This window comes from Solanum tuberosum, unplaced genomic scaffold, assembly GCF_000226075.1.
Source record: "Solanum tuberosum cultivar DM 1-3 516 R44 unplaced genomic scaffold, SolTub_3.0 scf00092, whole genome shotgun sequence".
Taxonomy (NCBI): Eukaryota; Viridiplantae; Streptophyta; class Magnoliopsida; order Solanales; family Solanaceae; genus Solanum; species Solanum tuberosum.
The window spans coordinates 894907-922399 of NW_006239019.1; the positions used below are offsets into that span (position 1 = coordinate 894907).

The following is a 27493-nucleotide window of genomic DNA, read 5'->3' on the forward strand; positions in this document are numbered from 1 at the left end:
TTGTTTAAGCACGCAAAGCAAAGAATTTTTATATGTGATTTTTAAGAACATATATGGGTTAAAAATACACCATCATTCCTTTATTGCTCTAAAGGATAATGCCCCTCACTTTACATGTATTGCTTGATTATACATTGCTAACCCAGCAAACTAATTTTCTCATTTATCCAACTCTTAATTAAAAAAAAATCCAACTATGCCACATCTCCAAACTAAGTAACAGTTATCTGTATAAATTGTGTATCCATTCAATTTCATATGGGGAGAATGAGAGAAACACACACATCCAACTGTCTTACAAATGTTGCGCTACTTACAAAAATTTAGGAAGAAATAATTTAAGCCCGCCCTCACTTCCAACAATTTACAACACTAAGCGATCCACGATTCTTTCTAATTGCAGTCGAGCTCTGACCATCCAGAACAGATCTTTGTGTATCATTCGAAGCAAGACGCGAATAGATCTATTTTACCTGTACAAGGAAGCCTGCATATACCATAAAAAAGGAAGCCTAGTTTACATCCCAGCCTAATACCAGCTGGTTAGCCACATCCAAAACTACACTTGCTGGTTCTTCCGGTTAATCTTGCAAGGCAATTTTTCGGATTAGTCAGCACTACATTTGTGTATTGTTTAGAGCTACTTTATTGAAATCTCTATTTCACGATCCAATGCCTGCAGCAACCCCACCACCATCCCTCAACCCCTGAAGGTAGGCATGCAGTGTTCTTTGAACGCTGTCTGCGACAACCCTTAATCTTCCCTGATTGGCATCACCAGCAGAATTTCCATTCACTTCGACAGTTCGAGCTACTCTTTGTTTGCATCTTTCCCAATCATCAACTCTCAGCCAGCAAGCCCGTCCACCATGGCTCCCCTCCATTCCCAGAAACAAAACATTTGGGTTCTCACCAAATGCATATCTCAACCTAACAGACACACAGTAAGGCAACCAAGCAGCACCACCAGCCGCATTAATATGAGGTATGTGTGCATGATCAAGAACAACCGTCAGTGCAAAATCAACAGAATTGTGAGCCCGATCATAGTGAATATTGCTTTTGGATGCAGATGTATTTTCTGAGATACCATCAATACTATATCCAGCATGATTCTCAAGACACAATTCAATACGGGATTTTTGTGTAGGGACCATATCACCCCCTTGCACTTGAGACAACCCTTTCTTCCATGCAATGAGTTTCAGGAATTCTCTCAAAACAGAAATAGGTAACGTCAAAAGTGTAATGAATGATGCAACACGAGAAGCATCATATGGCTCTGACGCAACACGGCGGCTGAAGTAATCACATATTTCTCCTATTTCTGATTGAGTTAATTCCTCTTGGGCACTTCCGGGATTTTGCTGCTGCTGCTGTTGCGACTGATGAAACCTCTTGACACTAATAACTTGCAAGAGAAGTTGAACCCTGTGAACGCTAACAGCAAATACATAGCCCCTGCAGCAACAAAAATATCAGGAAATAGGAACTCAAGATCACAAAAAATTATACATGCTCCAAAGAACCAAATAAAACGAGTTAACACTCAGTGATTGTCAGTAAAATATATTGAAACAGCAGTAACTTTTCTAGACATAAAAGATTAAAAGGTCACCATAAAAATCATCAGACAAAGATATTTCAAAAATGGGATATATTATTCAGATTATACACTTAAAAAGTACCGAGCTTTCTAGCCAATTGAAACAGAGTGCTAACAAGTTAGAAAATGTAAGACATTAAGCAGAACAAGTTGAACATCAAACCAGTAGACTAAAAGAAATTATGTGATACTAAAATGGACAAAACTCAGGTGATATTTTTTTTTAACTAGACTGAGCTTTAATGAAACTAGCCAGGCCAGGGAAAATGGTTCTAAACGGAAAAGCCATGAGCACAAAAACCAAAAAGAAACATGATATACATGTTGTTCCCAGACTCTTCTTTTACAATAGACTAGCCTGACTCCAAAAATATAACATAAAAAGAGTATGAAGCCACAAAGAAAATATCTGCAAAAGATTCAGATATTTATCAGGGGTTATAGCAGTACTTCTTTGAGCTAATCGTAAGAAAACATGCTGAATGAGTACACTACATGATTATTTTACTGTATAGCCTCGACACTCATAACATAACTAGAGTTCGACCTACTCCAAGCACAATGAATGATTAAGAAAGACAATCAAAGCTAAGTATCAATGTTTGAATGACAATGAATACATGCAAAACAATTCAATCAGAAATGAGATATCAAAATCCAAGCTAAAGGTAGGAAAACAAGGAGAACCGGAAAAATGATAAACATGACTTCAGAAAGGGTTCACTTCATGCATAGCCAGTGAAAATTCATGTAAGACGTGTCCAATGTAAAGGAAAATGTGAGAACTACGAATTTGGAGATTCTCTTCAAATGCCAGGTTTACACACATCCAATTTAAAGGACATGTGAGAATTGAGATTCTGGAGGTCCCTTTCCATTCCCAAGTTCTCTCCACTACTATTCAGTCAGCATGAGAATCGGACAGGGACTAGATAGATTACAGAATGATTGGAACCTTACCCCACAAAGAAGCGTAAGGCTGGCTGCTCCTGATCCAAATTCAACAATGCACCTTCATTATCTTTCAGAATCGATCCCAAAATCTCCTTCAGAAGGTCCGGTAACTGAGCAAAGAGCCATAGCACCCCAAGGTATTTTAGAATGCCTCTGAGAACCTTCTTGAGAGCAACAAGAGGAACCCATCCACCACCATACCCTCCATCATCACCAAGTCCAATAATTGCAGTATTTAGTTCTCCTCTGACATGAGCAGGTACACCAGTACCAGGTGCTCTGCGCAAAGGCATCCCTGCATTTACCCCAACTAAATTTGATGCTGCTGGAAGACCATTTGCAGTACGATTGAAACCAGTTACAGCGTTTGCTGGACGAGCTAATCCAGTAGAATTAGAGAGATTAGTCCTGTTCGTATTTGCAGCTGGAAGCTGTGAACCAGCATTTAAACTATTTGAGTTAGGCAATCCAACTGCTTGTTGAGAACCAGTAAAGTTAGAGTCAATTCCATTCAGCTCCTGGGCAACATGTTCCATGATGAAAGGTCGAAATTGTGGACATGGCAGAGATCCTCCAACTTCTGGCCCCCCTTTAGGTGGTGTTGCTGGTTGCAACCAAACCTGATCTCCAGCAAAACACCTCATGTCAACAGCAAATTTTTTTCGATAAATGATGCGAATCCAGTACGGACCACGAAGTACAACAGAGACATCTATTGGCAGCAGTGAACTCGGAACAATGCCAGGACCACCTCTTCCAGCAGCTGCAGCTGCAGCTGCCAACATTGCAGCACTAGGATGGCTGTGCGTGCCAAGTGTACCCACAGAAGCTGAAACAGGATTAACTCCAGGTCCAGGTGCAGGCTGATTTATGCTAGAGTTTACATTGCTTGGTAAGGATGGAACATAACCAGTCTGCTTTGCAACAGAAGAAATAGGCGCTGTAACACCAGGAACACCAGAAACTGGAGCTGCTCGTGCCGGCCGTGTTGCAGCAGCAAGAGCATGCAAGGGTCCTGCAGTGAGACGGATGCAGTCCAAAAGGGATGCAACTTCAGCACCATTGATGAAATCTTCAAGAAACTGTGGTTTGTCAAACACAAAAAAATGGAAGTCGTTAAGTTTGGAACCACAGTGGAAGTTTTGAGCTTAAAATATGGTCTGAAAATGCTTATAATTGAAAGAGATAAAACAAAATAGAAAGGCAATGCCCCCACCACATGCAGAATCTTTCACAGGACTTCCCTAGCTTAAACCGCAACAATGTAATGGAACAAAGTATAACTCAAGATCTCAAAAAAAGGCCAATTATAGGTTCATAAGCATTTTGAGGCTCATGGTATTGTAGACAAGAAAAACAAAAGGAATAAAAGGAGACGGGAGAAAAACAGAACAACTCATATGTAATAAAATAGAAACCAAACCTTTGTATGTGGCCAAAGTTGATCAGGTGAAACATGCATAGTGCAGCCCTCTTTACCAGATTCCCATTCAACCACGAAGCGAGCAAGCACCCCAGAACCGAAACTGAACCACAGACTCATCAGTCCTACGGCCTCAATTCTGAATTGCTTTCTCATCTGTTCGGAAATTCTATCAGTTGCATCAGTAGCGCCTTTAAGTGCAGCCGGTGCTTTACTTTCAGAATTTGCATTAATTTCTTCGAACTTCTCATCAGCCCTAGCACCAAGCAACTTTCGCATTCCAAGAGCAAATGTTCGAGCATTAGATAGCCTTTGGATATCAGCCACCAACTTCTTTATACTATCAGCATCAACCGAATAATAGCTCAAAACAACACCTTCACAATCATAACGAATATGAGAATCTGCATCAGATGTATTGGCAATCCGAATGCCAGAATCCCATGGTGTACTATTGCTTCCTTTCTGAAGCTCCCACAAGTCCTGGAAGTGCTGGTCATTAATTTTCACATCCCAGTACATACTTCCAGGTCTACCTAGCCGCAGGCATATATGTTGCCAGGTGTCATCTCTGGCAAATGGAACTCGGAACCATAAGTTCGAGGATGCACTTCTAAGACCCACTTCTTCAACATATGGGATGTCAAGTGCCTCCATCTGACTAGTAAGCCGGGCATGTTTGATACATAGTGAGCAATGCCTTACTACATGAAGAAGGGAAGAAACATATATACTAGAAGGTGCATTCCCTTTATTAGCTTCAGCTATAAGACTTCCATAGCTATACTCTTCAGTTTTACCAGAAATATCTGAAGAAATAAGCATCATTGACTTGGGTATATGGGTGCCAGCAGACTCCACAAGTTTTCTTCGCTTATATGATCCTTCATTGGACTGCATTGATTGAAGTGATGGAAGTGAATCTAACAAATCTGACAATGTACGCTTCCTGGGCAAAATGTTATATCCGGAAACTGCATCTTGCTCTGACTTTATACATGTTGCTGAATCTATTGTTTGGGCTGGCAAAAAACAAAGGCAACACAGTTCTGAGAAATATGCATAAAAAATAACCATGCCCCCTGAGCATTGAAGTTTTTTGTTATTACTGTTATTTTTTTCAATTTTTATGCTACAGCAGACAGATGTATATACACAACCACGTACAGATATCTAAGAGACATTCTCAGAGGTATTTGACTTACATCCGGGACTTAAAACCAATGAGTTAGAGTCAGCAGTCCTGAAACCACCTGGTACAGTTCCCACAGCAGAGTTTCTTGAGCCACTAGCTTTTCCACTTGATGAAGAAACTCGATGTGGTGGAGATAGGAGCCGAGCTGACCGATTTGTAGATACAGTCAGCTGGTCTTCATCCAATGATGTATAAGATCCAACTCCTGCAGAATGAGGTGATCGGACAGAAGTCAAATCTTGCTCAGACTTTGAAGCTGTCAACTTTTTCCCAGTTTGAGTTGCGGCTAATGAACCAACTGAACCTGACTGTATCACGCCCTTGTACATGGAGTTATTGTAGTTTCCTGCTCCACGATCCCACTTAGGGGACAGAGTTCCAACTTTAAGACTCTGATAATTAGCAACACCAGTGCCAAAATGAGATGCAGGAGAAGCACCGAATGTTGATGGGGGAATTTGACCAGAGAAAGAAGGGACCGAGGACCCTTTCTCAAGTTCGAATACTTCATCGACAATAGACAAAAATGTTGATTGCACACCGGAAGCAACTATAGAGCCTTCCAAGCTAAAGTCGGCAAGAAGACTATTTTCAGATGTTTGGTGACTGCCGCCATCACTAGGTAAAACAGACAGCAATTTCTTGCTGTTGAGAAGACTCAAATTAAGCTCGTCCTCACATATCTGCATCCTTCCAACATCAATAGTTTCTACACGAACCACGTTACTCAGATCAGCAAGAGATTGAGCTTTTGCTGGTGAATCTGACCGACTTTCTAGCAATTTGAACACAGGTTTGAAATCTTTGTCTAGTTCCATCAGCAAAAAGTATGAGCTTCCACATTCTGGAAAACCCATAAGCAACAAATTTGTACCAAAAGAAATGCTCTTTGGCACCTTAACTGCTGCAGACCCATGTTCAAAGACCTGGGGTTTGAATTCATATATCATATAACCATTAAAAAAGCTAAACTCATCAATTACCACTAGATAAGCTTAAATGATTTATAATTGAACTCGTAAATGCAAACACCAAACTTTGATCCAGCCACTGCATCTACAGTACATATGCAGCAAGATAAAATAATCAAACAAAATGGCAATTTTTTATTTTTTTTTGATAACCGAGAAATTCGTCTGTGACCTGCCCTTTGGACCAATCACAGCCTTCTAAACTCAGTGGATAACGCGAGAAGCATAAGCTATACCAAGGCAAGCTGGCAAGGACACCACAGTTATTTTTTTAAAAAAAGTATAACAAAATAGTTATCGCTCCACACAGATTTAAAAAAAACTATAGCTCCATGCAACCTAATGCTTAAGCAAAGCCTATGAAGTTAAGACCACTCCTGAATGTCAAAGGAAAGCAACTGGCAGAAAATTCAAGACAAAGGAATACTGAATATAACAATAAAGCCTCTCTCTCAAAATTAATAAACAGAATAACTAATAGCCAAAAGACAGGAAAAAAAGAGATAAAAATGCATGTATACCTCAAGTCCTAAGAACCTCCCAATGCACGCAAACAAATGTAAAATGCTTTTGCTTCTCAAGCTAATAAAAGCCTCAGCAGCTGACATACTTCCCTGGTTTAGGGCCTCTTCACACTCAACAACTACTGATGATGATATAACATTCTTGGATGAGTGAAGAATGAAGCGTCCATTCCTGGAATATGAGAAATAGTTAAGAATTTGCCGAAAAAAAGTAGCATTTCAATATTTGCTTCCTGATCGGGATTCTCAAAGAGAGATCCAGATAACAGTGTACTTGAAGCATGTTGCAAACATCAAAAGCAACTAAGACCGTAGATAATTTCCAAAGACAAGTATTTCTAGTCATTGATTGATATGCTACTTGGACATAACATTATCCAAACAGTGGTCAAAGCATGTGGTAAACATCAGAAGCACTTATGAGAATAGATAATCTCCAAAGACAAGTATTTCTAGTCATTGATTGATATGCTACTTAGACATAAACATTATCCAAACAAATCAAAGCATAGACAATCAGGTAGAACTTTTTAACAATGCCACATCTCTGCAAATATTGCAATGATCAAGCAACATCCAATACTGTGTAGACGAACATCCTAAAAATATATACATGCATGTATGCTTCAGTATCATCATGAAGGTTCTAAGGCATACTTTTGATACACTCATGCTTATAATTATAATAAATCTTGGACTACTCATATATCTTTGTATTTTTTCTCCCTTTCTATAGCCTTTTTCCGTTAAAAGCCCACGCTTTATTTGCGTTTAAAGCCCCAACAGACCATAGAAGTTTTTTGCGCTTTTTGCTTTTAATAACGCTGATGCTGACCCGATAAAAAGACTACCACTGACTTGGCAGACCAAACTCAGCGAAAGTGTGAAATTGTCCCAGGGTTATTCAAACAAGTCAAGTGTTGCAATTGGTCTCCCAAATGTTAATGGGAGATAGCTATTCCAACACTTCCCTCACATATACTCATTTTGATTTCATGCTAATACTTGGTGGCACATAATTAGAACACAGATACCAGCAGTTTCCATGTTAGTTGAAGACAAAAAGTTAAAACACCCAGGTGAAATCATCCAACAATAAAAGAAAAAAGAGAAAACCTTATGTTTATTGCAAGGGTGAAAAACGATGAGCCGAAGGCACGTACACGCAGGACTTCCTGGCCTTGATATTCCCTGCTGTCAAATTTGTTATCCTTCTGCAAAGAGGCAACAGTTAAAGAAGGAAAAAGTTTGTCATGCAGATATAGTACCAGAGAGTCTAGACTAGATTAGGGACCTTCAGAAAAGATCACAAGTATACTTCATTACTTACAAATAGCACCAGGATTCTGGATCTCAGCTTGGTTATCTTAAGACAACATACAACTATATTAACATATATGCAAAAAGGATCTACCAAAGTTGGGGTAAGAAGCAATCGCAGCACTTTAACATGCAACAATAAAGAGCTCTGGAACTCAGTCACCTAATACCTCCTCCACCTTTTGGTTTTCGGTAGAGATGATAGTTCGAGTAATAATGACTCTCTTTTATGATCGTAATTGGGCTGCTTCACTGTTGTATTTTTTGTTAACTATGTATGCTCTTAGAGAATAAACAAAAATCAATGACAAAGGAGACTGCTAATCAATTATATCATGTGCAACAATGCACAATTTGCTAGTCTATATAGTATGTCATACCAAGGAATTATTCTGTTAGTGGAAAATAAAGAAACTTACATTTACGTATGCATTACCTACAGTGGCCAATAAATAGAACTTTTTCTATACAGACGTATCATTTTCCTAAAGATTGTAAATAAGTAGACCGCACTTATCAAATATAAATGTCAACAAGTAGACCTTAACACCCTTATCTGCAGAGTCCGGAGCCAAAAGGGCAACAAAAATTTTCAAAAATTCCAAAAGGCCAACTAAATTATTTATCAAACCAAAAGGGCAACAAATTTTAACGGCGTTTAAATCAAGGTTTCCGCCGCAAGGCGCAGAAACCCAAGCAGCTTTTAGCCTTGTAAGGCTCAGCCGCCTTGAGCCTTACAAGGCGCAAGGCTGTTCGCGCTTTGCAGGCTATTTTTTTAAAAAAAATTGGTTTTATTTTCTTGAGCTGTTGTTATTAATTTCTTCATTGGTTTTATTCTTATTTTAAATTAAACTACTGTCCCTAGTTATTTTCATTCCCTTGTAACCAGAAGTAGAAAAATATTTAATGTAAGTTGTGTTTTTCTTTTTAGAATTTTGTACACTAATTACATGATAAGTTAGAAACTTCTTGCTAAATATTTAATTCATTTTATTTTTTACATTGTTGAAAAAATATGTTTTCAAAATAAGCATGAAACGTGAATTTATAATAAGTGTCAATCCAAAAAATATGGCACAATGGCCTATGTGCATTTCAAGGAACAACATACCATGTGTCTCTCCATACAAGACAGAAGTGACATGACCATTGCTTTTGCATTACTGGAAAATAAATTTTTTGTCTATTCCAAGTTCCATCTCACGAACTATATCACTACTGGAAAAAGTCAAACAATGAGAATTACATACTCAATTCACAAAACGATTTTGTGAATTGAGTATGTAAAGCAAAAGCAATGGTCATGTCACTTCTGTCTCGTAAGGAGAGGCACATGGTATGTTGTTCCTTGAAATGCACATAGGCCATTATTGTGCCATATTTTTTAGATCGACACTTATTATAAATTCACGTTTCATGCTTATTTTGAAAACATATTTTTTCAACTATGTAAAAAAAAAAATGAATTAAATATTTAGCAAGAAGTTTCTAACTTATCATGTAATTAGTGTACAAAATTCTAAAAAGTAGAACACAACTTCCATTAAATATTTTTCCACTTCTGGTTGCAAGGGAATGAAAATAACTAGGGACAGTAGTTTAATTTAAAATAAGAATAAAACCAATGAAGAAATTAATAACAGCAGCTTAAGAAAATAAAACCAATTTTTTTATTTTATTTTAAAAATAGCCTGCAAAGCACAGCCAGCCTTGCGCCTTGTAAGGCTCAAGGCGGCTAAGCCTTACAAGGCTAAAAGTTGTTGCACCTTGTAAGGCGCATGGGTTTCTGCGCCTTGCGGCGGAAATCCTGATTTAAACGCCGTTAAAATTTGTTGCCCTTTTGGTTCCGAACTCCTTATCTGCATGGACGAAACTAATGCATACCCCTCACATCTAATAAACCTTATCGTTAGGCCTCGCAACACATTGCTTGGTATAGAAGTGACCTCAGTAGCTGGAGTCATGTATAATATTGAGTTAGCACACGTTTTTTTCCTTTCTATCTTTTTCCCATGATTGGTAAGTTAGCACACAGTTCGTGAGCTGTTTTGCCGACTAACAATGTATTTGGTAAGCTAGTATTCGTTATTACCAGCCTCTAAACACCTTATCTCAACTATTTGTGTAGTTATTCACAGTTAGCCCCTAGCTTTTAAACAGCAAATACTACATAGCACAGTAATTTAGATACTTGATCCTCCACCCAAAAGCAACCAAACAAGCTAGTGCCCCTACTTGAAGATTTTTATGAACACATTCTGTTTCTAACATTTAGATCCCATGTGCAATGGTATAGACATAAAGCAGCCTAAATGAAACAGAACTCCCTCCAAATTTTCTAAGCATTGGGACAACTGGCAAGTTCTTTCCTACATAACTGCTACTGGAAACTTCTAACTTAGATTCCTCAACTCTTTCTTCCTTGAATATCATTGTAATGCTACTTCTCTTGACATCCTTAAATTCTTTATTATCATTTATCAAGAGTCCATCGGTTATCACAACTCTACCCTATCATACTTGTAATGTAAAAAACAGATAACATAATGACAAAAATAGCTATTTGTGGGAGAAGGCAGAGATTGACTTGATCGGTTTTATCCTTGCTAAACCATACATCAATTTCTTTTTAACTTAGTGGTTAAGGGAGAGGCAGATCTTTAAAACAACATGACATAGATAGTATCCAACCATGTATAATAACCAATATGGAACTTATGATTTGCATGAGCTCTCAAAAATTCCAAGAAATATATTAAAATAACTAACCTTCCGAGAATCGCCAAGCATTTCTTCTACATGGCATTGAAGCTGAATATCGCTGGGAACTCTACAGATCTGACTATTTTTCTCAAGGTCTTTAAGAATCTCTAGCAAACGAGTATAGCGATTACAGCATATCACCCTTAGCAGCAACTTCTCAATGTCAATACAACTCTGGTCAAGGGAAAATTCTGCTTCTTTTCCTGTCAGAGGATCAATAACAAATGTGCTATGAAGACACTTAATTCGCAGATCTGGTCCAGGTTCAATTTTTATAAATGGGCATGTTCCAATTTCGGATGTTCCGGAATTCTTATCCAAATCCAACCAATACAAAATCTTCAGCCCAGGAGTACGCAAACTGGCAGAGTCAGATTCCCCGTCTTGTGATGTTTGTGTGGAACCAGCACTACCACCCTGTCCAGTACTGACATCAGTTATGAGCTCAAAACGAATAGCATCTTTCCACCTGCCCTGACGAAGTGTTTGCACTTGCCTTATGACTGTGTCCATAACAAGTGCCACACAAAGCTCATGCAAGATAGAGTATAAGGTCATAAATGGATGGTCTGCAGCAGCCATTCTGCGTTCTAAATCATCACCAAGAGCATGCCGCCGAAAGTCATCCAGCTTCATAGGACCACTTCTCTCACCAACAAGCAGCTCCATATGTAATATCCTCCACATTGACAAGTGTCCTCTGTAACCGAGGGTAACTAGAACCTTAAATTCTCCATCCACACGAAGCAGAACAGTACCATCAGAAACTTTGACTTCAGTAATGTCCTTAGAAAGCGAAACTTCAAGGAGTTTCGACCTAACCAGTGCGTCTAATTTCTTTAATGCTGGTTTTTGCTGGTCATCATTTAATGTGCTCTGCAAGCCTACATCTTCTATACATTTTGGCAAACGGTCATAACTTCCGGTAAGAAGAACTTCAACAGCTGAAGGAACATCATAGATGGGAGCACGGGCTTGTTGTAGTCCTTCATGCATAAAAAACAACGAGTCGGCAGCTTGGGTGAAACATGTATCATGACTAGATAAAGTGGATGCAAGCTGCTGACTGTATTGTATCAAGGGGACCTGCAAACCAGAAAATTGTGTTGGTAAAGAAATTTAAATACGGAGTATGAACTGCAGTTTCTTCGAGATCAATGATAAAATTATACAGGGCCAACCGTTAATTCTAAAGGTCCAGGAAGATTTGACAACCATATTTCTATTCACCTAGATACTGAATATAATACAAGTGTATCTTTCCTTTCAGAAAAAGACAGATGAAGACATGAAAGGGAGAAAAAGACATGAAGACAAACCTTGTACTTACCATTACCAACATATACCTCAAAAGAGTTTATTAAATCAAAGATTAAAGGTTCAAATGATGCTACAGAAAGTTGTTTGAAGCAAGACCTACAGGAAACTCATAGCTCTTTTGGTATGACAGCAGTTCTATTGTTCCCACCCCACCCTATTTCTTTCTCTCTTTCTTCTTTTTCACTTTCTCTTTCTCCCAAGATTAGAAATGGGATAGGTCCTATTGTTCCTGGTTTGTCCTTCCTTTCCGTGTTTTTGGGGTAATTGTGAGGTGACAAAGATCCAGTAGTTTTAGAGGGTGAAGAGTGATTGCTATTCTTTGAAATTAGGTGGAGTGTGTTGTGTAAAATTGTGTGCAGATGTCAAGACATATTGAGGTCTTTTAGTGGTGGTTCATTGGCATCAATGGAGAAGAGGAGTTCACGTTGGTGGTTTCTTTTTGTCAAAACGTGACCAAAATGGTCACCAATTTATTAAAAATAATAACATAGTGCAAAACAAGTTGGTCCAAAACAAAATAAAATAAAATAAAATAAACACAAATCGATAATTGCCCAAAGACCAAAATTGTTCAGCTTTTTGTATTTTGGAAACCTCTTCATCTTCTCCCTTCTTCAACGAACTGATCGCCGGATTGCTCATCTTCTCTACCATCTCATCTGAAAATGCCAGTCTTCACGGTGGTTTAAGTGGTGGGCAGAGGCGTTGGTAAAAAAAAAGGTGATCGAAAGTTGTGAATGATGAAAACTTGGAGAAGAATGGAGGTTTTTAGTTTTTAAGGGAAGTGGTGTTACCGGTAAAGATGGAAAGTTATGGTGGTGTATCCGATCTAAGAAATGGAGAGAGGTGGTCAAGGGATAGAGACGGTGAGGGAGGAATGGAGTGAATAAGGAAAAAAATTGAAAATTTTAAAATAAAGTAAAAAATAATTGACGTGTCATTAAAAATCTGATATGGATGATGATGTGTCATTTTCATTGTGCGTTTGAAGTTCACGCAAAGTCAAAGGGGTTTAAAAGATTGTGTTTCAGTGAGTCTAAAAGTTCCGACAAAGTCGTGAATAGAAGGGTCCAAGCGACAATCCAAGTCAAATACAAGGGTCTCCTAGATCATTCCGCCTTTCATCAAATAACATGTTGGTACACAACTTGAACAGAGCATTGAACAATCTTAAAACCTTCAAAGTTGTCCGCAACTTTTGTTTTCTTTTTGGTAAGTGTCCTCGACATTCACTATAACTAGAACTTCCACCCTAACTATCTGATTTTAAGTTTTAAATTACTCCTCGTGGTCCATCTTTTCCCAATTCCTAAAACCACATCACCCTACTCATTTCACGATCCATTTTTCTCCATTCCAACTCACAAATTTCACAAAAACAAACACATGACCAATATACATTCTGTCACTACTCTCTCAATGCATCAACAAAGAAAGAGAAAATCCTCTCCTTTTTTCATTTCCAATTCACAAATCCTGAAACAAAAGAAACCCTAGAAGTCGAACACTACCCTTCGGACCCCTCAACAAAGAAGAAAGAAGGTACACTTCTTATAACCCATAAAGAACTCAAGAATAGAATCCCCATCTGTCTAAGCCTGGAAAGAAAATTTTACCAGTACCTACGCCGGTGGGAAGCAACGGATGCCTTTGGATTAATAAAGGGGGTCACAAATTGGGTAAAACACATCATTATATCTAAACAATTAAAAAAAACAGTCTTCAATCTTGAATGCATCAACATACATAATGAGAGAGGGAGTGAATAGATTAAAAAAAAGAAAACAACCTGCTGGCACCATTTGGAGAGGACATTGAGACGAAGCATACGCTGCTGAGTCTTAACTACATATTTAAGAATCCCAATTTTCTTCTCAGAATCAGATAAGTTAGACGACTTGCACTTCTCCACCAATTCCTTCAACGTAACATACGACTCCTCAGCTGCTCTGCTTACCAGTGCCGAGAAATCCACCGTCTGCTGCCCTAATTCCGCCATCTCCGCAAAGCCCTTCTCCGATGAAATTATTCCGACGATCCCGAATTCCTACTAATATAATGTCATTCAATGACAATTGACCGCCAATCAATCAATTACTATTAGGGTTTCTTAAAATTGTGGAATTTGAAACAAAGTATGAATCTCCGACCTGTAGGGTGAGTGAATAACGCGAGAGTTGTTCTATTTTTTTTTTCTTTTTGATAGATCGGATGTCTGAAGGGACGCGTAACGGCGGAAGGGAGAGGGTGTGCAAAATTTGGAATATGGTACTACTAGTCGGAGAGAAGTCAAAACTTATATAAAGGTCTATTTGACCAAGTTTATAAAAATTCATCCCCTTAAAATCCTTAATCATGTCGATTTAGAAAAAAAATATACTTAGTAATAGAAAGTTTCCATATGTAAATGTCTATTAAGTGTGTGAAAAATTATTTTTGTTGGGTTTCTTGATATACCTTCGAAGTTTGTGAAGTTTATACTTTATTTGTTAAACGGTGAAGATTTATCTGTTATTTTGTCTTTTTCTATGAAACGGTGTTTAACGATCATTCATTTATTATTCATCGTGTGGATTTCATCTATGACCTGAATTATCCTTCATGAAACTCAAATTTCTCCATTTACGCATGTAATGAATAATTTTGAATTTGCTTTTGATATACTTGTTAAAAAAAATTGTCGTGTAATATTGAAGTCCAATTAGTAAAGTCAGAGTATCAGCCTAATTGGTTGTCCAGGTCCCAGAGGGAAGGAATGTGACATTATGAACATGCCCTCGAAGTCCCTTCTTACTCCACCCCAATTTCACAATTCCTTTTCAAGCAATTACATTCATTTCTTAATTTACTTAAAGTGGTGTTGGCTTTGTCTCTTTGACAATTTTATAGACTGTTGTATTGTTTGTTCATCAAAAAGTTTTAACCATTGTTTTACTACAATTTTCAAATTTTAAACTTGTTGTGTTCGTAGTAATGAAGAAGACCAATAACTCTGATATCTGAATAGATGGAGTTTCGTTCTCATGTTTGGAGGTACACCTTGACCTCCAAAACTCCCACATGATTAAAACAGATAACGCGTTAATGAATGAAGGAGGGAGATTTTGTGAATCTCTTTTTTTTTTCTCCATAATATTATTTCATCAATCTCCTTATGATATATGTGGCACTTATGCAATCAAATGCTCCAGCATAAATTCAAAATAGTTTTCGATGATAGAAACACTATTCTTGTCATCATTTTTTCTCTCAATTTTTTATAGTGTGGGTTAATAGCTTGATGCCCCTATAATTATTACATTCTTAAATATCACATTTATTTTTATACAACTAGTTCATCGTAGTCCACATATATTATTCAGACATTTTCAATATCTTAAATTTAAGGTTGTGTATTGAATGGATCAGATGGATACTTATGCTTAATTGTTTAGCTTTTCGGATGTTGAATTTTAAATATACTAATCCACTAGCCAACTAATAAGCTATCAGTTGATTTAATGTCGGATTAGTAATTTACGGGTGGTGCATTGGCTCAATTGTTTCATGCTTTCCTTTTCACTTTCACTCACTAATATATCAATCTCCGATCAAACAAAATAATTTTTTAGCTCTACTTAAGCTAATAAATGATAATTTTGTAATTGTACATAATGAGAAATATCTGAAAAACTAAATTTTGAGGGTGCATGCACACAAGTATTTATTAACAACTATACTTACGGTAAAAATATAACTACAATAATTTTTAATGAGGTAACAATTTATCCAATAAGGAAAATTGAGTAATCCACCCAGTATCGATAAACTGTTAAAATTTTAATCTGTTCACCAACCATTAATCTGATAACCCAATACTAATTAGTCAATTTTGCGGTTGACTTATTAGTTATGATTCGATTTTGAACAACCCTACTAAATTTGATTTTTGAAAGAAACGATGGAGCTTAGATAAGCAAAGCGAGCCTAGAGTACTCGCTCTCGGTGACATTAGGCACTACCTTATTTGAGCTTGACATTAAATAACCAGATATAGTTATTCCACACATGTTATACATGTTTCTTTTAAAATTCTATCAAAATAGTTTGATTCCCTCATTTTCATTTTATGATAACCTCTTAAAACTTGATACTTTTATAATACCCACAATATCGACGATTTTTAAAATGCTCTAAATCACTTAGCACAATAGTCATCTCCTCCTATTTATTCAAGAGTTAATGCAATTATGTTTGTCATCTTCGTCTAATATGGGTCTCTTTCCATCAACATTTTACATTATTTATCTTCGATGTACTTCACTTGGTCCAAGTCGCGGACTCTTTACTCTCTTGCCATTGCAAACCTATACAACTTCTTATCTCAACCTTTGTCATAAAGTTCATCCTTTTAAGTGTTTGAGCGTTGTCGTTTTAACTGTTTTGTAATAGTTAATTTCACTTTCTTTTTCATTCCCCCATATCTCTCCATATTTGCCATTTTCCCTCTTCGTCTCTACTCTCCTACCACTCCATATAAGCTATCTTATTGGCTTCCGCCATTTTCTGGATCGCTTCACTCTACCACTTATCTTTTTGATGTCTATCAATATTACCATTCAAGATTTTCAAAACTTTTTTAGCTTGCAAAGAAAGACTTAACTTTTTGCTTCACATATTAGAAAACAATCTATACGCAATCACAAAAATAATTAATTTTACATCATTAACCATTCTGATCTTTAGAAAATTACCTCATATAAAATGTGTCTAATGTCTAAATCATGTGTCCTGTAACCATTTTGTACGAACCATAAAGTGTGTTTCATTTTGTTCCCTCAACTTGCCCAATCTTGTTTTTTCTTTCCTCAATAAATAATACTAATAATAATAAAATGGCTAGAACAAGACATAATTTTATGCCTTTATAAAGTGAATAAAAGCAATTGGTAAATAGGGGCCACGAAAACTATGTGGGCCATGAAAGACTATGTAGGCCCTATTTCATATTTATCCACAATTCACCAAATGGGCCACACCCTACACAAAAGGTTTATCCAATACGAAAATAATGCGACCATCGAAAATAAAAGTCGTATCTTCCTATCGGCCAGAAAAAAATTCATACAAGCTAAAGGTTAATTTCATTTTCAAAATAACATTAAGGATTTTATTTTATTTTATTTTTACTCAAAGCTTCAAGGTTATTTCATTGTTATTACTTGGATAATGGACCACTTATTTCAAGGTGATATATATATGATGTTGTGAAATTAATAGGTGATGTTTGAAAATTAATAGGTTCATTTTTCTACCTCCTAAATTCACCCTTATCATCGAAAAGAATATTATATATATAGTTACTAAATACATTGAATAATCAAATCAATGGTGAACTAAACTTTTTAAAATCAGATGCATTTGCATTAAAATTGTTGTTTTATCTTAGTTAATTAATGACAAATTGTTTGGTTTATATAACCATAAATCATTGATAATTCTTATATCATTGATGGATTAATTTAAATTTACTCAAGATAAACACATTAAAGAGTTCAATGCCTCTTAATAATTTTTTTTTCCTATTTAAGCCCGGTGATGAAAGGCAGAAGAATCCTAATCATCTCACTACATTAATTTATGATGGATATGATCAAATCAAATCATTTTTATCTATTAAATTAAATAACTTGCCTTATTCAAGATTATAGATTTCAATATTTAAGGAAATTTATATATATATATCATATTATTGACTTGAGTTTTGACAATATATTTTTTTACATAATAGTTTATAACTTAAACTCGAAGAAAAATAAATTTAGAAAAATATTTATCAAAAATGAAAAGACAAGGGTAAACAAGTAATCTCATAAGAATCTATAATTTCCACATGATACCAATTATATAAGAGTAATCAAAACTCAACCTTGTGTCTTCTTTCTTTTCTTCCCATTTATTGCTTAAAAAACTTAAAAAAGTCTTAGTTTTTTTTTTCTTTTTCCGGAGAGAAATATGGATAGAGTATTTTCAGTGGACGATGACATTGGCGACCATTTTTGGTCGACGCCGCCGACGGCGGAGTTGGGCGTTGATTCACCTACCTCTGCCGCCACCGCCGCCATCTCCTACTCGAAGATGATGAATCGCAGCTCTTCCGAATGGGCTTTCCAGCGTTTCCTACAAGAAGCCGCCGGTACGACCACTTCATCTCCTCCTCTGCCACCTACAATGGCGTCTTCGTCGTCATCTTCACACCAAAACGATGTTGTCGAGATCAAGGATGAGAATCTTTCTACTCCTAATCTCAATTCCAGTACGGCGTTGAATTCGAAGCCGGCAGCGACGTCGTTTGCCTCTGCACCTCCGCAGAATATTCCCGTTGATGCTGAAGAGTATCAAGCCTTCCTCAAAAATCGCCTCGATTTGGCTTGTGCTGCAGTCGCATTGACTCGGGTAAATTATTTATTTTAATTTATTTTTTCGAATTAGCTTTGAAAAGTTTCGCGCTCAAATAATTGTTACTGTCTTCAGCTAAATCGAGTAATTTATTCACTAATGAAATTATACATGGCAAAAATTCATAGGCGAAGAATCTAAAGCCTCAAGATTCAAGTTCTATTGCACCTGATAAAGGTCCAGAGACTGCTAGTGCATCACAATCAGTATCTCACATCTCCACTAAAGGTAAGCTGTGACCAATTTTGAGGTTCATTTCACCTTTTCTCTTGTGTTGTTGATGTATAATATGATGTGCATGCCATTGATTATGTATGATGTTTTTGATTTTGGTGTTATGATAGTCTGTGCTTTCTGTTGCTACAGAAACTTTACAAGATTTAGCTAAGAGGTTAGTGGTCTGACAGTAATTTGTGAAGATCTGTGCTTCCTGCTTTTTTTAATTGGTTTAGGATGCTGATGACTGATGTCAGTTGTATGGTTATGTGAAACATTTGAGTAAACGTGAGTGATTCTTGGATGAGGCAAATTTTGTCTGCATTACCATTGATTCCATGCCCGTGTCACTTCGCCATTAGTTTCTGGAAAGTTTACATTCTCTTACATAGAAAGATCAAACTTTAAAGGAATCTGATTTGAACCAAACAGGTGGATCCTTAGTCGCACTACGTTATGCTTTTTGAATAATTGTCATTTATATATACTTAAACAAATTCATAGAAGTTCCAACAAATAAGAAAAAACATTAGAAGTATTTTAATTTTTAAGCAAGTAAATTTGAACCTCCGCCTAATGCATGTTCTTTGAGATTTTATATAAATTCTACATCGTTTTTCCATCACTTATAACTTTCTATGATGAATAACACCTTCCAATCATCAATTAAGTGTTCTTTGATGATAATTCAAAACTTTGTACCCATAGTTGAAGCCTAGAAGGTAGAGCTGTCAAGTGCAAATAAATCGAGCCAACTTGAACATCTTGAGTTCAGTTAACAACCTCTATACCCAAGGGTATGGCCTAGTAATCAATGAAATATGTTGAGAACCATGAATTCTCAAGTTCAAATCCTAACAGAGACGAAAACACAGGTAATTTCTTCCCATATGTGGTATCCCCGGGAATTAGTTAAGGTGTGCGAAGTAGGTTTCGACACCACCACAACAATAACAACAACATACCCAATGTACTTCATCAAAAACAACATACCCAATGTCCTTCATCAAAAACAACATACCCAATGTACTCCCACGTCGTGAAATTTCATTTGAAGAAGAGACTATATAGTTCAATCAAGTCCTAACTAAAATTATTTTAAGACGAGGAGAAATCGTTTGGGCTTATTCTGCTGGCAGGAGCAAAAGGTCTCTTTAATGAAAAAAAGGTCACAGGCTTAATATATTGTCCCTCTGTACTTATCAAAAGGCATAAATATTCTTTCCTTACCAGAGTAGCATGAGAAAGTTTTCTAATTTCCAGTTTCCTTTTTATAACTTTACCCAAAAAAAGAGAAGAAATAGAATGAGGAGGTTTCTTCAATGTGATCCTAACGCAAAACTCCCACACACTTCCACAAGCAAGAAGCATTAGCACACTTCATAACAACATTATTGAAGCAGCTAATTGTTGTTTTCTTATCACACCAACCCCATTCATAATTAATCAATGAGTCCGCTTGTTGCGCTGGTTATTTAACTGACTATTTATCATAGAAAGGAGTCAATTTTATTTCTTATTAGTTCAACCTTTTAACTTTTCTTATTAATTAAGACACAAAAAGTAACTAAATGGGTCCACTCTTGCCTCAATTAGAGCCTAGTACACTGTACACTAACGATATTTGGTGGAGTAATTTGTTCTCCAAGCTCCAATCACGCTTCACATAGGATCCTCGTGAATAGGAATTAGTCTACCCGTGTCAATGACAGAAATTAACTGCAAATTGTTGGGCTCTGATTCTTCATCTGCAGTCATCATTCTAGTCATTTCCCTATCTCCTTGATGTAATGTTTCTCCATTTGCTTAATTACTGATGTAAATTTATGGGTCTGTACTTCTGTTCTTTACTTGACAATGCAACCATCTACATCAGCAAAGAAGCGTGTAATATGCAACTGAAGGATAAATGTATGTAGACATCCATTTAATGACAGGCAAAGACTTGGTGCAGGTTGCTGTACTATGCATTATGGAAATTAGTTTCTGCATTCAGTCTTTAGTTCGTTTTTCTCTGCAGGATCTGGTCAGGAAGTGAGAAAAGTTCAAGATAAGGATTCTGGTGGACCAGTTGGAATACCCTCTTTACCCTCAGTGCAGAAGAAACCTGTGGTGCAGGTGAAGTCAACAACTAGTGGTTCATCTAGAGAGCTATCCGATGATGATGAAGCTGAAGGAGAAGCAGAAACGACTCAAGGAACGGATCCAGCTGATACGAAACGCGTAAGGAGGTAATATGGTTTATAGTTTTTGTACAAGTAGTACTACTTAAATTGCTGTTAAATCTGAGAAAGAGAGAAGGATCAAAAGATCTATTAATATATTGAGGATAGACACATCATACTAGTTGATTCATGAGTTTCTGATGAATTAGATGCTTTTGATTTCATTTCTTACATCTGATATAAATAATTGTGGACAGCGGTTTGTCCGTTTGTGAAAAGTAAATGCCCTTGATTATACACACTCAATTTTGATTCACTTGATTGTACAACACTCAATTTTGATTCATGCATGTTGTTAGAGAACACTTGCATGACTATTGATGCTTTGTGAAGGTAAATTTTTTGTTTGAATGCTACTGAGGCATAGTTGTTTGTGACTACAGAGGTCCAATCAAATACTCTTCCCGCCAAAGTATACTTCTTCTTATATATGTTTAGTATATATTTTTCTTGAGCAGTTTATGTACGTATAAACACACACACACACACATTCACACTCACACTCACTCATACTCATACATGCACGATACGTCACCCACACTTTCATGTTTTGTAGAGACAAACTCGGCTAATTAAAAGAATCCCTATCTTTTTCATTCTTTCTCCTCTCTCTCACTCCCTCTTAAAGGCAACAGATATGACCAACACTTGGAATGAAACTAAAGCATATATTTTGCCCAACCGTTTAAAATATAATAAGCATGAGACCAAAATGACTTGTTTACAGGCCGTGTATGAACCAAATAGAGCAATTGGCAGAACTTTCTTTTTGTGTTTGCTATGGTCCCTTAATTGTTGGCTGCTGGAGAGTTTTGTCTTAGTCTTCGTCTGAATTCACTTGTGTGAAATTCTGGATCCACACCTGGTGTGGTATAAATTGTATCCTTCATTGTTGCATATGACATTCCTCCTCTCTGCAAAAGATTGCATGTACCCTCATGTAAGTATAGGTGTGGACCGTCATTTTCTGTCTCAGAGAAGGGAGTGTCATGCTACCAATTACCGTTGCCTCCATTGGACCAGATGTCTCTTTGCTTTGGAAGGAAAGAGATTACACTTCTTATATGGTCTTATGGAAGGCTTCATAATGTAAAGGCTGCTTGTCCATTACATGCAGAATATTCCTTCCTAAGAGAATAATATAGTTAGAGGTGCAATGATTCACTGGTATAAGGTGCTCCAACTTTTTCTGATTAGAAACTTTTTCCAACTTGAATCATGTCCCAGTGGTAATGTAATTGGTAGGCATCCAAAATGTAAAGCTAATTATTAATTTATTTAGTAGTGAAGTTTACCTGGGCTGGTCAAAGTCCTAACAATATCAACCCCTTTGTTTATCAGAATGCTTTCAAATAGAGAATCAGCCAGACGTTCAAGGAGAAGAAAGCAAGCCCATCTTACAGAACTTGAGACACAGGTATGTTTCTTAAGTCGTGTTTAAGTTAATGTCGGTGCAAGATTATTGTCTTATGAAACCTCATTTTTTGGTAGGTATCTCAACTGAGAGTAGAAAACTCCTCCCTACTGAAACGTCTGACTGACATAAGCCAGAAATACAATGAATCAGCTGTTGATAATCGTGTCTTAAAAGCAGATGTTGAGACATTGAGAGCGAAGGTAAGGCCCTTTAACTAGTTGTGGTTGAGGAAGTAGGTCCTGTAGTTTGTTTGGGAAAGTACAAGAAGAAACCTGCTTTGTGCATCAATTGTTTTTGTTTAGCCACAGTGATCATTTTTCCTGTAACCAAAAGGGAGAAAAGAAGAAAAAACAGAAGGGGTGGGGGTGGGGGTGGGGGGGATGTTTCCTAGGTAACGAGGTGGCAATTCCATGTTGCTTTTGCTATCTCTTTTTTGTTTTCATTCATGCTTCTAGTGCTTATCAGGTTCCGTCAACAAAGACATAATTTTTGGTTGGACTATAGCAGCATGGTTATGTTGTGCTTCTATCACCTACTGGAGGATACCTTTGCTGATTGAGGCATGTTTCAGATCCAAAGAATAGAATTGTCATGATGACAAAATTCTTTCATCCTCTTTTCCTTCTTAATTAAGGAGCATTATATAGTAGTAGAGATAGAACACACAACCTCAAGCAATTTTTGCAACCCCTTAACCACTACACTAAACCTTCAACTTGTGTTAAGAGGTGTCAACACTTGTAGATATATTTACTAAACCAAATTTTGACCTATATATACAATGTAATTTTCCGATGAAGGGGCGTCGCTTGACACTCCTTGCCCTAGGGTAGCTCCGTCCCTGGTTCGAAACACGTATTAAAAGTTCTTCCTTCCTTTGCTGTTTGTCGTGCAGGTGAAGATGGCAGAAGAAACAGTTAAAAGAGTTACTGGGTTAAATCCCTTATTCCAAGCTATGTCTGAGATGTCCTCAATGGCAATGCCATCCTTCTCTGGCAGTCCTTCAGACACATCAACAGACACTGCTCTGCCTGTGCAAGATGATCCTCAACATCATTACTACCAACAACCGCCAAATAATCATATGCCAACCCATGATCCTAGAATTCAAAATGGTATGGTTGATGTTCCTCCAATAGGAGGATCTGTACAGCAGAATCTTGCAGCTGCAGCAGTTGGGGGGAATAAGATGGGTAGAACAGCTTCAATGCAGCGGGTAGCCAGCTTGGAGCATCTGCAGAAGCGCATACGTGGAGAAGTGAGTTCCTGTGGAACCCAAGGTCGGGGAGAGCAATAAACACTGTTAAAGCCCCCAGCTGCACTGAATCAGATTTTGCACATGCATGTTGATAAAATTATACTGTTTTTAACCATTTGTGGCAGGAAAAATGCCCATTCTTTGTATGGCAATGCCTTGTTGGATGATACTAATGCATTGACATCCCTTTGCTATGCTAGTTCTGACTATTCTCAGTCATCCTCTTTCCCCCTCTGTGTACTTGTCAATACTTAGCTTCTGTATTTTCACTTTAGCATCCTTCAATATCTCTGTCGCATAATAACTCAAAAGCTCAACATTCATGTAGATATCATCAGTATGAGATGCGAAGAACAAGTAGAGATTCAAAAGATACATATAAATCCTTTTTAAGTTATTATTATGCGTCTTACTACTGAAGTTCAAATAACCTTAGTTGATTTGCATGCTAGTGATCATATTTACAAATTTCTATTCAAATATATACATTTGGTTCACTTGTAGTTCGTTGTGTTGTCATTTATTTTATACCTTGATAGTTTATTATAATACCATCAAAATCTCATTAACAAAGCATAACTTATTGCAGATAGACATTTGTGCAACTAGTATTAGAAAAAAAGTTGAAAGTTCTATTCTTAAAGATTACAGACCTAATAAAGGTCTTCTAGTTTGGGGATAAGTTGTATTGTTCGCACCTGATGTTAGATTAAATCATATCAACTTATCATTATCAAATAATTAAATGACACGAGAATTTTACATTTATTATATATATATTTATATATATATATCAATGGTATATTGATTTGACGTAAATATTGAAGATCCATTTATTAAAGCGCAATCAAATCTTTGTGGAGGCTCAACAAGATACATACTGGCTTAATGCAATTTCCTATCGTCTTTTAATATATTGCGACTAATTGTCGTCTTATGTGAAGAATTCTCTTTGAAACTTCCCAGTATCTTCTTTTACTATTTTATTTTATTTTGGTGTCTTTCTAATATATAATTTCCACTTTGCATGCCTGAATCTTGATCATGAGATAGTACCAACCGTACTTAATATTATTCTTTATTCCTTGCAAGGAAAAAATAATTGGATTTGAAATATGATAGTGGACGTACTAATATTCAAAGTGAAAAATGAAAATTTAATATTCAGTATATAGCAAATGAAAGATTATTGCATCGCCAAAGGGGCGGCTCAACAGCTTTGAAAAAAAACCAATTGCCTTAGGCCCCAAAATTTGAGGGGCGTCATTTAAAAAAAAAAACAGGTTATAAGTATTTAAAAAAATAATAATATATAGAGTATTACATATAGAAAATAAAATCTTTTCATAAAAAAAAAAATAAGTAATAGAAGTTCGACAAATTATGAATACTATGTCTCAAGAAAATTAAATAATTAGCTATAATAAACTTCATAAAAAATATATATTTGAATTTAAGGCTTCCATTCGGATTTGGCTTCAGGCCACCGATTTATTAGAGCCGCCCCTGGCCAAAGTTTTTTGAATTTTTTTAGAAATCATGCGTCTTACACGTAAAAATGAATTGAGGGAGTAATTTAGAACATTTAAGAATAGTTTACTTTGTTGTAGTTATAACAATGCATTAAGTGTAATTTAGGGGGGAATGGGTCAAATTTGGGCGGATCATAATGAGTTAAGACAACAATTTTGCATGGTCAAAACGAGTTGGGTAATGAGTTATATAACGGGTCAAAATCCAATCCAACCCAAATTTTACTTAACTTAATTGTTTTATTGTTTCTTTTAAACTATTTTAATACCTAATGAAATAATTTTTTTCTTTATTATGGCTATATATAACATATCAAATTGAAAAAAAAAGTTTTAAAAAAATATTTTGACAAGATTTCTCATGAGCAAATTCGGGTTACATATCAACTCAATTTTTGATAGGTTGAGCTAATGAATATGTGGGTCAATAACCCGTTCAAACTTAAATGGATTGGACTGATTAGGCAGGTTGGATTTGATTTTGTCACTCCTAGTGTAATTTCACAAATAGAATCGAAAGAAAATAGTATATGAGTCACCTCAATAGTCACCCTGCCTAAAGCAATATTTTAAAATAGCTAATGATTCAAACTAAACAAATTTATATGATCAAAAATAGTTGATGATTCAATTATTGCGTTTAATACATTTCCTAAACTTGTGACGTATTAAAGTATTTTATTTTATACCCCCAAATATTTTGTTAGTGCAAGAGTCACCCTTTTTTAGGGGAAAAGAGCAGCTGACGTCCAAATCTACAATACTCATTTTTTTAAAATGAAAAGTATACCCTCTTCCTTTCCCTTCCCCAATAATGTATATGTTAAAAAATAATCTTTTTACTTGTTTATTTTTATCAAATAAAGAGAAATTTTCAAAATTACTCTTATCATTAAGCAACTACTATATAAAGTTTTAATAGTTAAATTTAGATCTTTAACTAAATTTAATGAGTGAATTCAAAATTCATGAACCTATGATCTAAACAAAAAATCATCTTATATCGAAGAAATTCAATATTTAAATATATATATACATAATATATTTTTTTGATAAATAGAATCCAGTCGATGATGGCTCCGCGACTAATAAATGAGACGCCAAACAGGTGATCTCATCGCTAGTAGAATTGTTTGGTACGTGTGTGGGAACATAAATAAAATGTTGAATAAAACATTGAACGATGATGTCTCATTTCGTAGGGATACAATAAGAGAAAATAATTGAATTCTGCATTTTACAACTTTATCATGTGTAAATTATGACATTGCCAAAGTTTTACAGTTGACTAGTTGAGTCATATTGTTCTTGTTCACAATATAAGTCAATTCAATTATTATCGGGAAAATTATGCGACTAAGCAAATATATATACTAGTTAATTATTTAATATAACTATAGTTTAAAGAAATTATTTTTTGCCACTAACATATAACCATATTTACGCGAGCCATATTCAAAATTTGTATAATTCAGTTTCTAATTGTATAAATCTAAAATTTATATAATTTGGTTCCTAATTGTATAAATCCAGAATTTTGTATATGCTTACCCTAACTTGTCTTTAATTATCTTGTTAATACATTTGATTTTTATAAATTCTGAAAAATTCCTAAATGTATAAAATACAAAATTTATATATACTTACCCTATTTGTATATTGACAAACGAATTATACAAACGGAAATACCTATAACATACGAAACTAAAGTTATGAAGCGTAATTAGGCAAACTATAGCTAAGAAGGCCTACTAAGTTTAATCTTTTTGCTATTTATGAAATTTCTTTTTCCTTTTATTAAAAAAATGTATTAATCCATTATTTGATTTAGGATAAAAAATATTTTCTTAATAATAATTTATTTTACTTTCTTGTAATTGGTAAATAAAAATATTTTTTTTTTCCAAATATCTATTATATAGAAAGGTGAAGACGACCAAGGATGACCAAGGGCAAATTCGTAAATAAGCAAAATGTACAGCTTAATAGCAATTGTACTTTGTGCATAGGAAGTATTGAAATTCCAGAAAAACCACCCAAATTCTAGCATATTCCTAAGGCCACGTGGCTATCCACACATTGGAAGAGTAAAACAAAACACGGACTTCTATAAATGTAGGGCCCATTATTGCCTCCAAAAGTTTTCTTACTTTTTTTTAATATACTAATAAGTTTATAACATTAAAAAATCATATAGAGTACTTTTTTTCTTTTTCTTACAGTAGTGTACATTCAATCTACTCAAGTGTTGTATATTGTTATTCCTTCTTAAATTCAAAAATAATTTATATTCATCATATTTACGAAAAACAATTAATTTCATATAAAAGG

General features: G+C 35.8%; 2 protein-coding genes across 2 annotated transcripts; one reads left to right on the forward strand and one right to left on the reverse strand.

Moving 5' to 3' along the window:
• Nucleotides 1-206: 206 nt before the first annotated feature.
• Nucleotides 207-14360, reverse strand: LOC102583398 (mediator of RNA polymerase II transcription subunit 14). Its single transcript, XM_006347685.2, has 8 exons — nt 13866-14360; nt 10763-11842; nt 7790-7887; nt 6671-6845; nt 5189-6104; nt 3984-5005; nt 2567-3642; nt 207-1461 (listed from the first exon to the last, which is right to left on the reverse strand). Exons 1-8 carry the CDS (start codon nt 14073-14075, stop codon nt 663-665), a joined length of 5376 nt encoding a protein of 1791 aa, XP_006347747.1. The 5' UTR covers nt 14076-14360; the 3' UTR covers nt 207-662.
• Nucleotides 14361-17994: 3634 nt separating this feature from the next.
• Nucleotides 17995-23864, forward strand: LOC102583727 (light-inducible protein CPRF2). The gene is made up of 6 exons (XM_006347686.2): nt 17995-18511; nt 18643-18742; nt 20751-20961; nt 22297-22372; nt 22447-22572; nt 23268-23864. The coding sequence occupies exons 1-6, from the start codon at nt 18071-18073 to the stop codon at nt 23667-23669; spliced, it is 1356 nt and encodes a 451-aa protein (XP_006347748.1). The 5' UTR covers nt 17995-18070; the 3' UTR covers nt 23670-23864.
• Nucleotides 23865-27493: the final 3629 nt, after the last annotated feature.